The sequence below is a fragment of the Miniopterus schreibersii genome, assembly GCF_964146895.1.
Source record: "Miniopterus schreibersii genome assembly, chromosome: 7".
NCBI lineage: Eukaryota > Metazoa > Chordata > Mammalia > Chiroptera > Miniopteridae > Miniopterus > Miniopterus schreibersii.
The window spans coordinates 9,198,764-9,212,599 of record NC_138108.1 but is presented as its reverse complement, the minus strand read 5'-3'; the positions used below and the strand labels follow the sequence as shown (position 1 = coordinate 9,212,599).

Sequence of the window (13,836 nt, the reverse complement as noted above, 5' to 3'; positions counted from 1 at the left end):
ATAACATTTGGAACAAAGGACTTCAAGGACACAAAGAAGGGGTATTTCAGGACCCATCTTGATGCCTAGTTTCATCAATTGTGACATAATTTACATGTAATATTTACCTTTTCAAAGAGTATAATTCAGTGGCTTTTAGTATTTTCAGTTATGCAACTGTCACCACTATCTAAATCCAGAACATTTTATCTCCCCAACTGGAAACCTCGCATCCATTGGCACTCGCTTTCCCACCCCGCTCCCGCAGCCCCAGACACCCACTGACCCGCTCTCTGTCGCTCTGGATTTGCCTGTTCCGAACACGCCATATAAACGGAATCCCACAGCATGTGCCCTTCCACGCCTGGCTGCTTTCACTCGGCACCCCGTTGTCAAGGGCCACCCGTGCCGTAGCGTGATTCAGCCCCTCAGTGCTTTTCACGGTCAGGTAACAGTGGGTGTGGTAAAGCTCCACCGCATTGAGTTGATCCACGCATCCGCTGACGGGCCTTTAGGTGGTTTAAACTGGCTGGCCGGCCATTGTAAGGCCTGCTGCCGGGGACAGTCATGCACAAGCTCCTGTGGGGACCTACGTCTCCATTTCTCTCGGGTGTGCGCCTAGGAGGAGAGCGGCTGGGTGTCTGGTCTCACGTTCTCCAAACGGTCACATTAGGAAGCTGAGCAAAAGGGGGGTGAGCTTAAAACGGGACAGGGGCGTATTGGTGCAGAAGCTGTGGTCTTTGGGTGCTTCTCTACTCTCCAGGAGAGATGCTGTAAATAATTCCTGACTTACTGAGAATAAGTTCATGGATAGACCGTAATTCCCACGAGACCTGAGAGGTGTCATGCCCTCCTGTTAGTGAGTCTCTTGCGCCACAATTCCCCCGTGGTGGAGGGAGCCGGGGGTGTAGCCAGAGGAAGAAAGATGTTAGAGTTGATCAGGATTTGTGCGTGGCTGAAGGGCGTGGGGCGTGTAATCTGAAAGAGCCTCTGGGTGTCTCTCCACCCACAGTGGACTTAGCTTTCATTGTAGTAACAGTGGTTGCTTTGTGGGGCGGGGGACCAGTGGGGGCAGCCAGCAACCTCAGTGTATGAAATACGAACACGTGGCTTTGTTTGTGAAAGTCTGTGGCTGCTTTACTAGCAGTGATGTTATTCTGATGACCTATTTCCTGAACTGTTTAGGTTTTATTTATGCTATTGTGAAGAGGAACGTCCTGTGATTCAGAGATGTCTTTGGCACAGCAAACTTTGTCATTTTGGGTTGTAATAACTGGAAAGGGCCACCACACTAAGAGGAAATGTGCTGTTGTCTCTGAGGGCCTGGAGGAGCCCAGCCGTCAGGGACAGACCCCGGTTGGAAGCTCTTCCGTGCTGTGAGGACGGCCTGCGTCCAGTTGACAGATGGGTTCACTGGAAAAGCTTTTTTCTGCTTGGGATCAGCAGTGGGCTATCCAAAGAAATGGATACCCCCCCCCCCAACCTATGTGATTCCTTTATCCTGTAATCATGGCAGAAGTAAGAAAATCGGCTAATTCCTCATCGGGAAATGCTACTCTCCCCCTCCCCCTCCCCATCAGCCACCACGACGCAGGGGACCCGGCAGGTCAGCTGAGGTGTCAGTGCTGTGTAATTGCCTTGCCTCCTCAGGGAGTTTTCCTTTGCATATAGGCCTCTGGGGCCTGAGCCCAGAAGAATGTGATAGATGTTGGAACTTAATTTGCTCCCTTTACGTACAGAGCCAAGTCCTCCATTTAGGGCGAGCCCTAATGAGTTAATCATTAGACTCTCTAACTGCAAAATGAATGGCGAAATAGTTCTCTTCTGCCATGGGACTCTTTATAAGAGGCTTTATTTTTTAGAGCAGTTTAGGTTCACAGCGTGACTCAGCGGTTGAGCATTGACCTAGGATCCAGGAGATGGCCGTTCGATTCCTGGTCAGGGCACATGCCCGGGTTGCGGGCTCCATCCCCAGTAGGGGGCGTGCAGGAGGCAGCCGATCAATGACTTATCGTCGATGTTTCTCCCTCTCCCTTCCTCTCTCTGAAATCAATAAAGACCTATTTTTAAAAAATAAAATGACCAACTGCCCCAGTTCTTAAAAACATCCTTCAAACATAGAAAGCAAAATATCAGTGAAGTCAGAGGATCTCATGAACGTCAGGGAAATGAAATTTTATCTGGAGGAGGGTCGCCCAGTCTGTCTTCACGCTGTGTATGATCTTAAGGTTTCCTGTCTCCAAGGGGTTTAAAGTGTCTTGGAGCAACTGGAGTCAGTCATGATGCCTATAAATTGTTTCTGTTGGTGAGCGGGGGCGGGGCAGGGTTGACCACCTCCAGCAGCCCCTGAGAAATCCTGGGCAGTCGGAACATCTGCAGGCTTCTCAACTCCCCGGATGGTAGTTGGTCTGATGTGGTTTTTACAGGTTCGCGGGAGGGAGGCGGAAACATAAAAGAGCGAGCTGGTTTCCAGGACAGTGGATCCTGGTAATAAGGGGCCGGTAAAGAGGTTAAGTTTCAAAGTCCGATTAGAGGGCGCAGCCGTGGAATCCGGAGTGACTGTCACTGCGGCACTAAAGCCTGCGGATCCAGCCTGCTGTGCACAGACGGTGGCTCTCGGTTTTTAACCAGGAGCAAGTGGCTGCAGAGCACAAAAGCATACGCAGCCTCTGGGGCTACGGACTGTGCTGGGATCGAGCTCCGAATTAACCGGCAGCTAACCGAGCTAAAAAGAAAGCGCCAGGAGGTGGGCGACCCTAAGGAGAGCTGGCTGACTAATCGTGATTATTTCGAAATAGTCTTCCCATAGTGGGATTTGTTCCAGAGCAAGGTAACCCATCCATCGCGAGCCAAATAAAGCCTTAGTAAGATCAATATGGTCACGGTAAGATGAGAAAGTTTCTGATGAAAGCCCATGACAAAGTGACCTGTGCAAGAATACCAGGGCTTCTCAAGTTCTCCTGTGCGATCGACCCACCTAGGAGTCTTGTGGGAATGGGGCCCCAATTTAGTAGGTTGGGCTGGGAATCTGCATTTTAAAGTAGAGCCTGTGGCCCTGGCCAGTGTGGCTCAGTTGGTTGAGCGTCACCCCAGGCACAGAGAGGTCGCTGGTTCGATTCCAGGTCAGGGCACATGGCCAGGTTTCCAGCTCTGATCCCCAGTAGGGGGTGTGCAGGAGGCAGCCCATCACTTTTTCTCTCTCATTGATGTTTCTCTCTCTCCCTCTCCCTTCCTCTCTCCCTAAGAAATCAATAAAAACTTTTTTTTTATCAAATAAAATAGCACCTGTGTGGTGCAGGTGCCTCAAATGCAGAGACTTAAGCAAATGGTTTTTCTTTTTTCTTTCTTTATAATCATCATGAAATGGTTCTCTTGTAAAGCTCTCTGAAAAAGTAGTAAGTCTCTTGTTAACAGTCCTGTTCATTTCTGCAGAGTATAAAAATCAAATTCTGATTTCTTTCTTCTGCTTTAAGAAAAAAATGAAAAGGAGTGGAAATTTCTTCATCAATGGCATCATGAAAAAGTCATTTGAAAAAACTCCAGATTGAGGTGTCTTTATGTTGGGCTGAAAATTCCATAGCATTTATTTTACTGATGCTTCTGATTGTTGAGTGAAGTTAAATTAAATCCAATATGTCACCTACATATGACAGGAGTAACAGTAGCACTCAAATTTTTAGCTACAAGTTCCATAGAAGAGTCACTGTTCTGGTTAAAGCTTGAAAACGATGGCTGTCTGATTTGAGTATCGATGGTTTTTAGTCCAGGGCCATCCTGTGTTTGGATGAGAACTATCACATGGTCGTTTAAGGCAAAGATGTTGAAGCCAAAATCTCTAGATTCAAATCCAGCGAGTCTCACCATTTACTGACTGTATACGGTGGTTCACTCATCTGTAAAATGGGACTGCAGTCTACTAATATTACTGGATAAACCTTAAGTTAACATTCATAAAGCTCTTAGAACACCGCCTGGCACACATCTGTGCTATATAAATGCTTGTGAACTATGTGACTGAAATAAAGTGAGTTCATGCTGCGTCTTAGTTGCCCTGTGGAATCCAGAGGCCTGTTTCTCTTTTTATCAATTAAATACCACTCTGGAAGCCTTCCCCAATAGGCAGCTGGCTCTGAAAGAAAGGGCATTTCAGCCAACAGACAGGGAAACTCAAATTTGTGAAGCGTGGGGGGTCAGTGATTTTCCTTACCTGGTTAGACTCACCTCGGTCCCTCGGTTTTACAGCTGGTGATGTACATTGGCCAGGTGGCCAAGGATATCCTGAAGTGGCCTCGCCCCGCCACCCCTCCGGTGGTGAAGCTGGAGAAGAGAGTGATCGCTGAGTATGGGATGCCGTCCACCCATGCCATGGCGGCCACCGCCATCTCCTTCACCCTCCTCATCTCTACCGTGGACAGGTACCAGGTGAGGCCCTGCTGCGGGAGGCTCTCGGGCCACGAGAGCTTCAGAATCTTCTTCGAAAGCTGCTTTGGGCACTTTGAGGCTCATGAAATGAAGCCTCAGGGGAACTGAGACCTATTAAGCCATCGGTGACAATTTCTTCATAAGTAAAGTGACACTACAATTTAGCACCTAAGCCAGGTTGTGCCTGAGAACGACAGTGAACACCATCAGTAACCCCACCAGCATAACGGGGACTGTCCAGGAACCGGGGTGTGTGGTCTCCCCCCTTCGGAAAGCATTTTCCCCCTGAACTGCCTGACGAGACAGCACTTGAGTCGGGGCTTCCATCCTATTTTCAACAGACACGAGGCATTTATGATCCTAGTAAATGACCCCCCGGGGCTGAGATGCTTCCACCAAATCCTCCTGCTAGACTTCCCAGGGCCAGGGGCGAAGAGTCCGTGCCCCAAATGACTCCCCGGGGGGCCTCTGTCCCTTGTTTGGGTTCAACCATTACAAGTAATGGCTCCATGTTTTCTAGAAAACTGTCTGAATTACAGGAGATTAATAAATGCCAGAAACAGGAGAATTTCACTTAATGAAATTCCAATTTCTGCTAACATGCCAATTATTGTCAGACCTTTTTAAAAGTTAGATTATTACTGCAATCAAGTTTTGTTTTATCCGTCTTAGAACTCCTGCTCTAGTTTTGTTTCATTTCATAATTTTACCTTTGATCTATTAGAAAACTTAGATTTCATTAAATCCAGCAGTCCCATCCATAAACGACAGTATTGTTTCGCCCTGTCCCCCATACCCAAGAAACCCAGGGACACTCTGCGTGCCAGACTTTACTGAAATGGGGAGGGTGTCAGCCTAATGGGGTTGGACAAGAACAAGATTAGCGTTAAGTCCTGGCTCTCCCCTGGCTGTCATCTACCTGGTCATGACCACCTGGGTTAGACCTCGGTTTCCTAAATGGGAAAGGGAGGGCTGAGGAATGTCTCCAACCAGGTATAATCTTGTGTTGGTACTTGCTTCAGTGTCATGCCAGGGTCAAAAATGTCCGAGCGCCCCAGTACCATCTGAATTAATGTAATGCAGGCTTCTGAGCTATGCCGTGCCTGGTGAGTGACATCTACCCCAGGAGGAATAGCGGGCCCGGTCTCAGCCCTCATCCGGCTGCTCTCAGCGTCCAGAGAGGCCTGTGAACGTGCTGATGTTACCTTGGGGAAAAACAGCGATTGAGGCTGACAACAGGGAAGCCACCACCACCATTTATATGCATATTTTAAGGCTACCTGGGCCTATTTTAAAAATTCTTTTCAGATCACACAATGCAGTGGTTTTCATAAGGCTTGACTTGTTAAGATCTTCTTTCCTATTTAATTTTAATGATAAATATGTTTAGCTATCTGAGTTACTGCCCCTAAATAGCACTAAATATGGGATTTGTTCACATAAATATGTGTTGAGCCTAATTTCAAACTCTAATTTCAGAATTCACTAACGCATTAATTTTTAGCACTTTTTTGATTAAAGTCTGGCACCCAGTTAACAATAAACCTTAAGAAGAGACACCCAGCCACTTGCCACTGTACTCACGTGTTACATAGGAAAGACTATGCTGGACTTGGGTTCAGAAGGTGTGGCTTCTGGTTCTGACTCTGTCACATCTGACTGTGTGACCTTGGGAAAGTCACTTTGCTTCTCTGAGCCCTGGCTCCTGTTTTGAGGATCAGATGTGATGATTGATGGGGAAGCATCTTCATGCTAACGTTTAATACTAATGCAACTTGTGACTTAGGTTCTATCGTTAGCCACATTCTACAAATGAGGAAACTCTATCTCATAGGTTAGGTGAAGGTTAAATGAGATTCTGACTATAAAGTGCTTCGCACAACACAGGCAGTTCTTTATTCTTCTCTGGGAAAGACCAGACACGAGTCCTGGCGGATTATATCTCCATGTCTAGTTCATAAGCAGGCTATTCGTACGTTCCTCATGTGATTCGGCACTAGCCCTGTTCCTCGGTCTGCTGTCCTACCAGCAAACGTTGAGATTTAGTAAAGTCTGGGTTCTGCCTTGACATCTGGACATAAACGTGCCCATTCTTAGCGTGGGCCAGTTGCTGCCGAGCTTTGTCACCGCAGCTCGTGTCAGTAGGTGACCGGACTTCCCCACCCCAGTGCTGTCCGTCTAGCTTGCCCTTGCTCAGCACCGCACACTTCACAGGTCTCACTCCAAGAATAGGTGGAGAAAAATAACTAGCTCCTCCATCGCAGCAGCCGGCACAATAGCTGTGGACGCAGGCCTTAAGGCCACGCTCTGCTGTGTCTTGTGTTGTGAAACTTCCCCCCAGCACTATGTTCCGGGCATCCTCCCCTTTCTTCCCTCAGGTCTGGCCTAGGTCAGTTACTGGATCGGGAGTCCTGGCCTCTTCTAAGGCATCGAGAGAGAGAGAGAGAGAGAACACACACACACACACACACACACACACACACACAAGCTGACGTCCCGTTTCCTTTCTTCCCTGCAGTATCCCTTCGCTCTGGGGCTGCTGATGGCCGTGGTGTTCTCCACGCTGGTGTGTCTCAGCAGACTCTACACGGGGATGCACACAGTCCTGGTAAGACTCTGCGGTTGGATCTTGGGGTGACCGTCTGGGTAGTATTTTGGCTGCTGTGCCAGTGTGTTCTTCACACGGTACTTTTATAAAGCGATTTGCATGTGTAATTACATTTTCCATTAGGCCAGTGAGTTAAGTAATTATTATTTTATGGCACATATGTAATAATGGTAATGACTTATTAAGATAATATCAAGGAGGCTGAGTTGGGCTAGATCCTTGTGACTTTGAAGATTGACTGGAACAGTGACAGAGACTTGCGTCATTTGTTTTCATGCTGGCTGACTGCTGCTGAAGCAAGCAGTGCAGGGAACACGCCCAGGGTCAGGGGTGCGATGAGTGGGCGCAGTTCCTCACCTAGGTCCTCAGAGAGAGAGGCCTGAATTTCGGGGTCTCAGCTGCCGGTGCAGGCAAGGGCCCTGCCAGGTCAGAAGAGCCCGGAATCATGGGCTCGCTTCCTCCCGTACGGCCCTAGGCCGGAGGTGCCCAGTGCATCTGGCAGCTTCTAAGACAAGGTGGGGGAGAGCGCTCTCAATTTGCTGCCCCACTGCTCCCCTTTACGAAGCAGTTCCCTCCGACGACGCCCACAGACTCAAACGTGGAGCAAAGCAGAGCTTTCTCGGGTGTTTTGGGTACTTTTTATCTGCACCTACCTCTTAATTTCCATGGGCTTTAATAAAAAATGATCTTGGGGCCCGGCCGGGCATGGCTCAGTGGTTAAGCATCGACCTAGGATCCAGGCGATCAGGGTTCGATTCCCGGTCAGGGCACATGCCCGGGTTGCGGGCTGCAGCCGATCAATGACTCTCTCATCATTGATGTTTCTCTCTCTCTCTCTCCCTCTCCTTTCCTCTCTCTGAAATCAATAAAGATATATTTAAAAAAAAAAAAAAATCTTGGGAACTGAGGTTAACATTAAATCCAAAGCAGCCCTGGCCGGTTTTGCTCAGTGGTTAGGGCGTCAGCCTGCGGCCTGGAGGGTCCACGTTAGGTTCCGGCCAAGGGCACGGCCCCCATCAGGGCACATGCGGGAGGCGACCAATGCCGTGTCTCTCTCTCATCGATGTTTCTGTCTTCCTTTATTTCTCTCTCTCCCCCCTTCCACACTCTCTGAAAAGCAATGGAAAAAATATCCTCAGGTGAGGGTTTAAAAACACCAACAAAGGAAATACATGGATGTGGAGTTGCAGATGGGAATGGAGTACAGAAAACCCCCCTCAGTAAAAATACAGCAGCGTGACTTTCTCTGCCTTTTAAAGTGGGTTATGGGAATGGGGAAGCAGAGATTTGGGGGGAAGATCATTTAGGCGTTTCATTCAGATGAAAGGGAGGGGTGTACAGCCACTCTTTTTGGAGCATCTGACCTAGAAGAAACCAGAGCAAGGGGCCATAGCAGCTGGTCCTCCCACCACCATCCTGTCACACGTGTGATTTTATTTCATAAAGATCTTAGGCCCTGACTCGGGCCCAGGCCCCACTCAGGGCCAGAGGCATGGCCCAGGGTCCAATGGTACCTGATTTCTAGTAGCAGAAGGGAGCAGTTGGTTTTAATAGTAGGATAGAGTTAAATGGTGGGTTGGTAGCCTTCTTTAGTCACCAATAACTTAAAAGTTCCTGCCAGTTGCCAGGCTTGGGCTACATCTGGGAGCTACTGAGGGAACAAAACCTACCCTACCCTCCTGAGCCTTCAGGTTTGTTGATGGAGACAGATGTTTACGGTCTGATTACTGCATATGACAAGTACTCTAAACGTAACGGCTGGATTGGGCCTACTGAAGGACACGCCTCTCCCGGCCCCCTCAGTCTTGGGGGACTGCTCTGCACTAGTGGTTCTCAACTTTGTCTGCATATTCAGACCCTAAGGGAAGCTTTAAAAAGTATCTGGAACTCTTTGGACACTCATGTTCATAGTGCAGTATTATTCACAGTAGCCAAAAAGTGGAAGCAACCCAGGCGTCCATTGACAGGTGACTGGGTGAAGAACATGTGGTACGTCCATACAATGGAATATTATTCAGCCTTGAAAAGGAGGGAAATTCTGACACATGCTACAACATGGACGAGCCTTGAAGGCATAATGCTAAGTGAGCTAACTGCTCACAAAAGGACAGATATTGTATGATCCCATTTACATGAGATCCTTAGAGTAGACAAATGCATAGAGACAGAAAGAGAATGGTGGTTGCCCAGGGTGGAGGGAGGGGGCAGTGGGGAGTTATTTAATGGGTATAGAGTTTTAGTTTTGGAAATGGATGGTGGTGATGCTTGCACACCAGTGTGAGTGCACTAATGCCGCTGCACTGTATGCTTAAAAATGGTTACGATGGTCAATTTTATGTTATGTGTTTTTTACCACAGCCATATATATATGAGGGCCCTGGGCACTGGTGTTTTTCCAAAGCTCCTCGGTTGATTTTAATGGGCAGCCAGGGCTGAGAGCCATTGATTAGGCTAATTACCCTTTAAAGTGGGACGTGGGTGTGTTCCTGAACAAAACCCGAGTGGGAAGGTGGAGGAAGGGAGAGACGGCCGCTGCCCCTCCTGTCCACATCAACTGTGCTAACCCCGCACAGCTAGGGTGCCACAGCGTGTCCCCAGGCGTGCCTGTTTTATATACACGGTTCTCTGTGCACGGAGGGGAAGGGCAGGTCACGGAGAGCTTAGCTCAGCCATTAAATCACCCCTTGTCAGGGGCTAAAGGCTTGCTGTGATGTCAGGGCTTTGGACAGGCTCCAGTCAGCTCCTGGCTGTTCCCAGTGCAGCGTGGGGACCCTTCGAACCTGCTCGCACTGTCACCATCCTGCCAAACCAGTCCTGGCCTTGCCTCTACCTACCAAGACGCCTAATAAGGAACTTGGGCATCCCCCTGGCTCCTCCCTTCCCACACTCCACCAGCCAGGAAGTCACCAAGCCGGATTAATTCTGGCTCTTAAAGATGTCTTAGAGCTGTTCTCACACCACTGCCAGGATATTATTTCCAAATCTGATTATGCTGGTCCCTGCGTGGAGAAGTTTCTCCATCACCTGCTGGGTAGGAATCATGGCACAGATAGTCCCAACTGTGAGCAGCAGCCATCTGGGGCCCGCAGGGGAACCCACCCTTGAGAGAAGTCAGCACTGTTCGTGGCAAACACGGAGATAAAACATGGGGGCCTTGATGACACTCTTGAGCTGCTGAATGTACCGCACCTGCGGCCGCCCTTCCCTAGGCTCACTGTTCAAGGTCAAAGTTCCTTATAGCTCAAGCTGATTTTTATTGGAGTCTTATATTTCTCATAGTGAAAGGCATCCTAACCGATTTACAGAAATGATTTTTCGGTGTATAATCTCATATTCTCTTGGTTTGAAGAGTAAACCAGTTGCAGCCAGCTGTGAGGGAGGGGACAGGGTAGAATATCTTGGAAAGACTGGGTAGCTCCTGGAATCCAACATAGTTGGGGCCAAACAACTGAGCCTCAGGAAGGGCTTTTCTCCATGTGATGGATCCATGCTTTGGAGCTGCCTTCTCTCCGAGACTAGACCCAGGGAGGTCTGGCCTTAAATTCTTTGTTTCACTCCTGAAAGGATTCCAATGGGATGAATTTCAGGGAAGGTACTTAGTTGTCCTGACCTGGGTTATGAGCCCATTGCTGCACCCAGCGCTCTCCAAGGGGTGCCGGGGACTGTGACTGGACCTTGGGTCAGGAGCCAGCCTGCGTAAGCCAGGGTTAGGGTTAGCGTGAGACTTGGTATGTGGGAGGCGCAGTGCAGTTCTCCAAAGTAAATCGGGTCTGTCATCAGAAGGAGAGGGCAGGCAGAGCCCCAGTGGTATCCTTTCTACGTTGACATCATTGCATTTTCCTACTCTGTAGAAGACTCTGAACTTGCACAGCTTCAGTTTTGTCATTTTTGCCTCCAGCCATGTTTCAAGCTTAATTTGCTCTAGTACACCCAAGTAACAACCACCCAGGTTACTGTAAACACAGCACTACCAGCGCCTCAGAAGACCCCTCCTGCCCGCTGCTCTGCATCTCCCCCAAGGCGCCCACTCCCCAGGTCCCTGGCACCATTCCTAGTTGGACTGGACATGCATGGGATCACGCAGTATGCGTTCTTCTGCATTTGGCTTCCTTTCCTTACTGTTTCGTTTGTGATGGTCACCATGTGGTTGTATATAGTTTTCACTCATTTCTATTCTTGTATAGTGTTAAATTATATGACCGTATCATACTTTATTAACTCCTATTACTGACAGATGTTTGGGTGGTTTCCAGTTGGAGGCTTATAAATGATGCTTCCCCCGAACTTTCTTTTATGTGCCTTTTAGAGCAGATATGTACGTGTTACTGTTGAGTGTGAATGTGGAAGTGAAATTGCTGGGTCATAAGCACCGTTCACCTTTAAGGATATACCGTTGTGTTTTCTGAAGAATTGTACCAATTTACGCTCCTACCAGTAGGACATGAGATTCCCAGTTCTCCACATCCTTGCAGCCCTGGCCAATGTCCGTCACTGTCATTTTAGCTATTCTAGCGGGTATATCGCAATATCTCCTTGTGCTTTTACATTGATTTCTCTGATGAATGTCAGCCCCTTTTCATATGTTTATTGGCCACTTATATATCTTTTTAGTGGGGTGCCTGTTTGTCTTTTGGCAATTTTTTATTGGACTGCTTGTGTTTTCTTGATTGGTTTGTTGGTGAGTCACTGGTCAGATATATGTATTTCGAATTTCTTTTCCCATTTTGTGACTTGCCTTATTACTCTTCCAGTGGTCTCTTCAGGTGAACAGAAGTTCTTAATTTTAACATAATCCAATTATCATTTTTTACCTATGTTTGCAACTTTTGGTGTCCTGTTTAAGATACTTTTGCCTACCACAACGTCATGATGATATTCTCTCATGTTTGAGAAGCTGTATAATTTTGCTTTTCTTATTTAGATCTACAATTTACTTGGAATTGATTTTGCGACTCATTTTTGTTGTATAGGAGTACCCAATGTACTCGGCCCTATTTGTTAGAAGGACGATCCTCTTTGCATTTATGGAAGCATCAACTTATCATAAACCAAGTGACTATTTATACTCTCCCTATATATACACTCTCTGCTCTTTCCCATTAGTTTATTAGTCTGTCTGCATGCCAGCACCCATCTCTTATTTACTGGAGCTTTGTAAGTCTTGGTGTCAGGTGGTGAAAGTTCTCCAATTTTGTTCTTCAAATGTCTTTGCTGTCATATCTATCCATTATATATGTGTGTGTGTGTGTATATATATATATGACTATCCAGATTTTGTTTTCTCCTTTATCAGTATAAGTTGTGTTTTTCTAGGAATTTGTCCATCTTATCTCAGTTGTCAAATCAGTTGCCATAATGTTGTTTACAATAGTCTATTATCTTTGTAGGGTCTGGAACAATCTCTCTTCATTCCTGAGTCTGCCTCTGTTTTTGATCAGTTTTATAGGGGTTTATCAATATTACTCGTCTTTTCACAGAGCCAGGTTTTGATTTTGTGAATTTTCTCTACTGCACATGTATTAATTTTTGTTCTTTGTTGTTCTACTTCTTTCAGAATTAGTTTGCTGTTATCTTGCCAATGTATTTGAAGTAGATTCTTAACCACTGATTTATAACCCTTCTTTCCAATATATCACTCAAGGCTCTGCATCTCCCCCTAAAAATATGTTTAGTTGCATCCTACAAGTGTTAGTAAGTCGTCTTTCACTGGCATTCAGTTTTTATTATTTTAATGTGTTTCAAAAACGCACCCGGGAAGCTCAAACCCGCCACGTTCAGCATGAAGAGCCTGAGTTGGCTCTGCAGTTCAGCGATGGGAGATGGTCTTTGCCATTCCCGACGGAGTCCCCTGACCAAAGCCTCAGTGTCACCTGGGAGCTGGTTAGACATGCAGACTCTCAGGCCCCCTGGGACCTGCTGAATCGAAACCTGCATTTCAACAAGCTTCCTGCAGATTCTAGTGCCAGGTTCAGTTTTCAGAGCATGGGGACCATCTGCACCCATTCGCATCCCAGCGGATACGGGGACAAGGCCAGTTACACTTCAGCCCGCACGGGCCTGTTCCACAACCACAGCCCATCGAACATGACCCTCCTCTCCTCTCTGGTTGCGCAAAGGCCTGACTGCCCACCCAGACCTGAGAAAAATCACTGAAATGTCTGACGGTGTCTGTTGTGTCTCCTCGCAGATTGCCCTTCCCTCTGCTTGTCATTCCTGCAGGCTGCTTAGCAGGTGTCACAGAGGATGTTGTAACCTGCCTGGCAGCTTGTTTGAGCTGATGCCACAATCCCCGGGGCCTGCCGAGCCCTGAGATTCGTCATAGCTAGAGCTGTCCGTGTTACTGTGAAGCGTGGGTGGGGAATTTCGTCTGTTTCACGAAGCTCTGCTGTTTGAACTTGTAAGGTTTCTGTGAAGCCAAGGTGAGCAAGTGATTATTTCCTAAATCAGGCTGTATATGGAGTAGAGTTTAGAAATATACAGTATAGCTGAATATCTTTCTAGTTGATACTATAAAAGCATGGGATAATACCTTATTACATCATCACATTAAGAAGCATGCCCGGCCGGGCGTGGCTCAGCGGTTGAGCGTCCACCTAGGATCCAGGCGATCAGGGTTTGATTCCTGGTCAGGGCACATGCCCGGGTTGCGGGCTCGATCAGTGACTCTCTCATCATTGATGTTTCTCTCTCTCCCTCTCCTTTCCTCTCTCTGAAATCAATAAAGATATGTTTTGTTATGTGTGTGTTTTTTTAAATATAACTACCTGCTTTATTTACTTTTTTAGCACACCAGTCCCATTAGAATATACAAAAGAAAAGATAAAAAT

General features: G+C 47.4%; 1 protein-coding gene across 1 annotated transcript in view; it reads left to right on the top strand.

Moving 5' to 3' along the window:
• The window catches only part of SGPP2 (sphingosine-1-phosphate phosphatase 2), a 78,325-nt gene that overhangs the window by 50,841 nt on the left and 13,648 nt on the right, over positions 1-13,836 (top strand). Inside the window, exons 3-4 of the mRNA XM_081142714.1 lie at positions 4,222-4,401; positions 6,920-7,009. Of these exons, the coding sequence (XP_080998840.1) occupies positions 4,222-4,401; positions 6,920-7,009 (270 nt within the window). The remainder of the gene's footprint in view (positions 1-4,221; positions 4,402-6,919; positions 7,010-13,836) is intronic.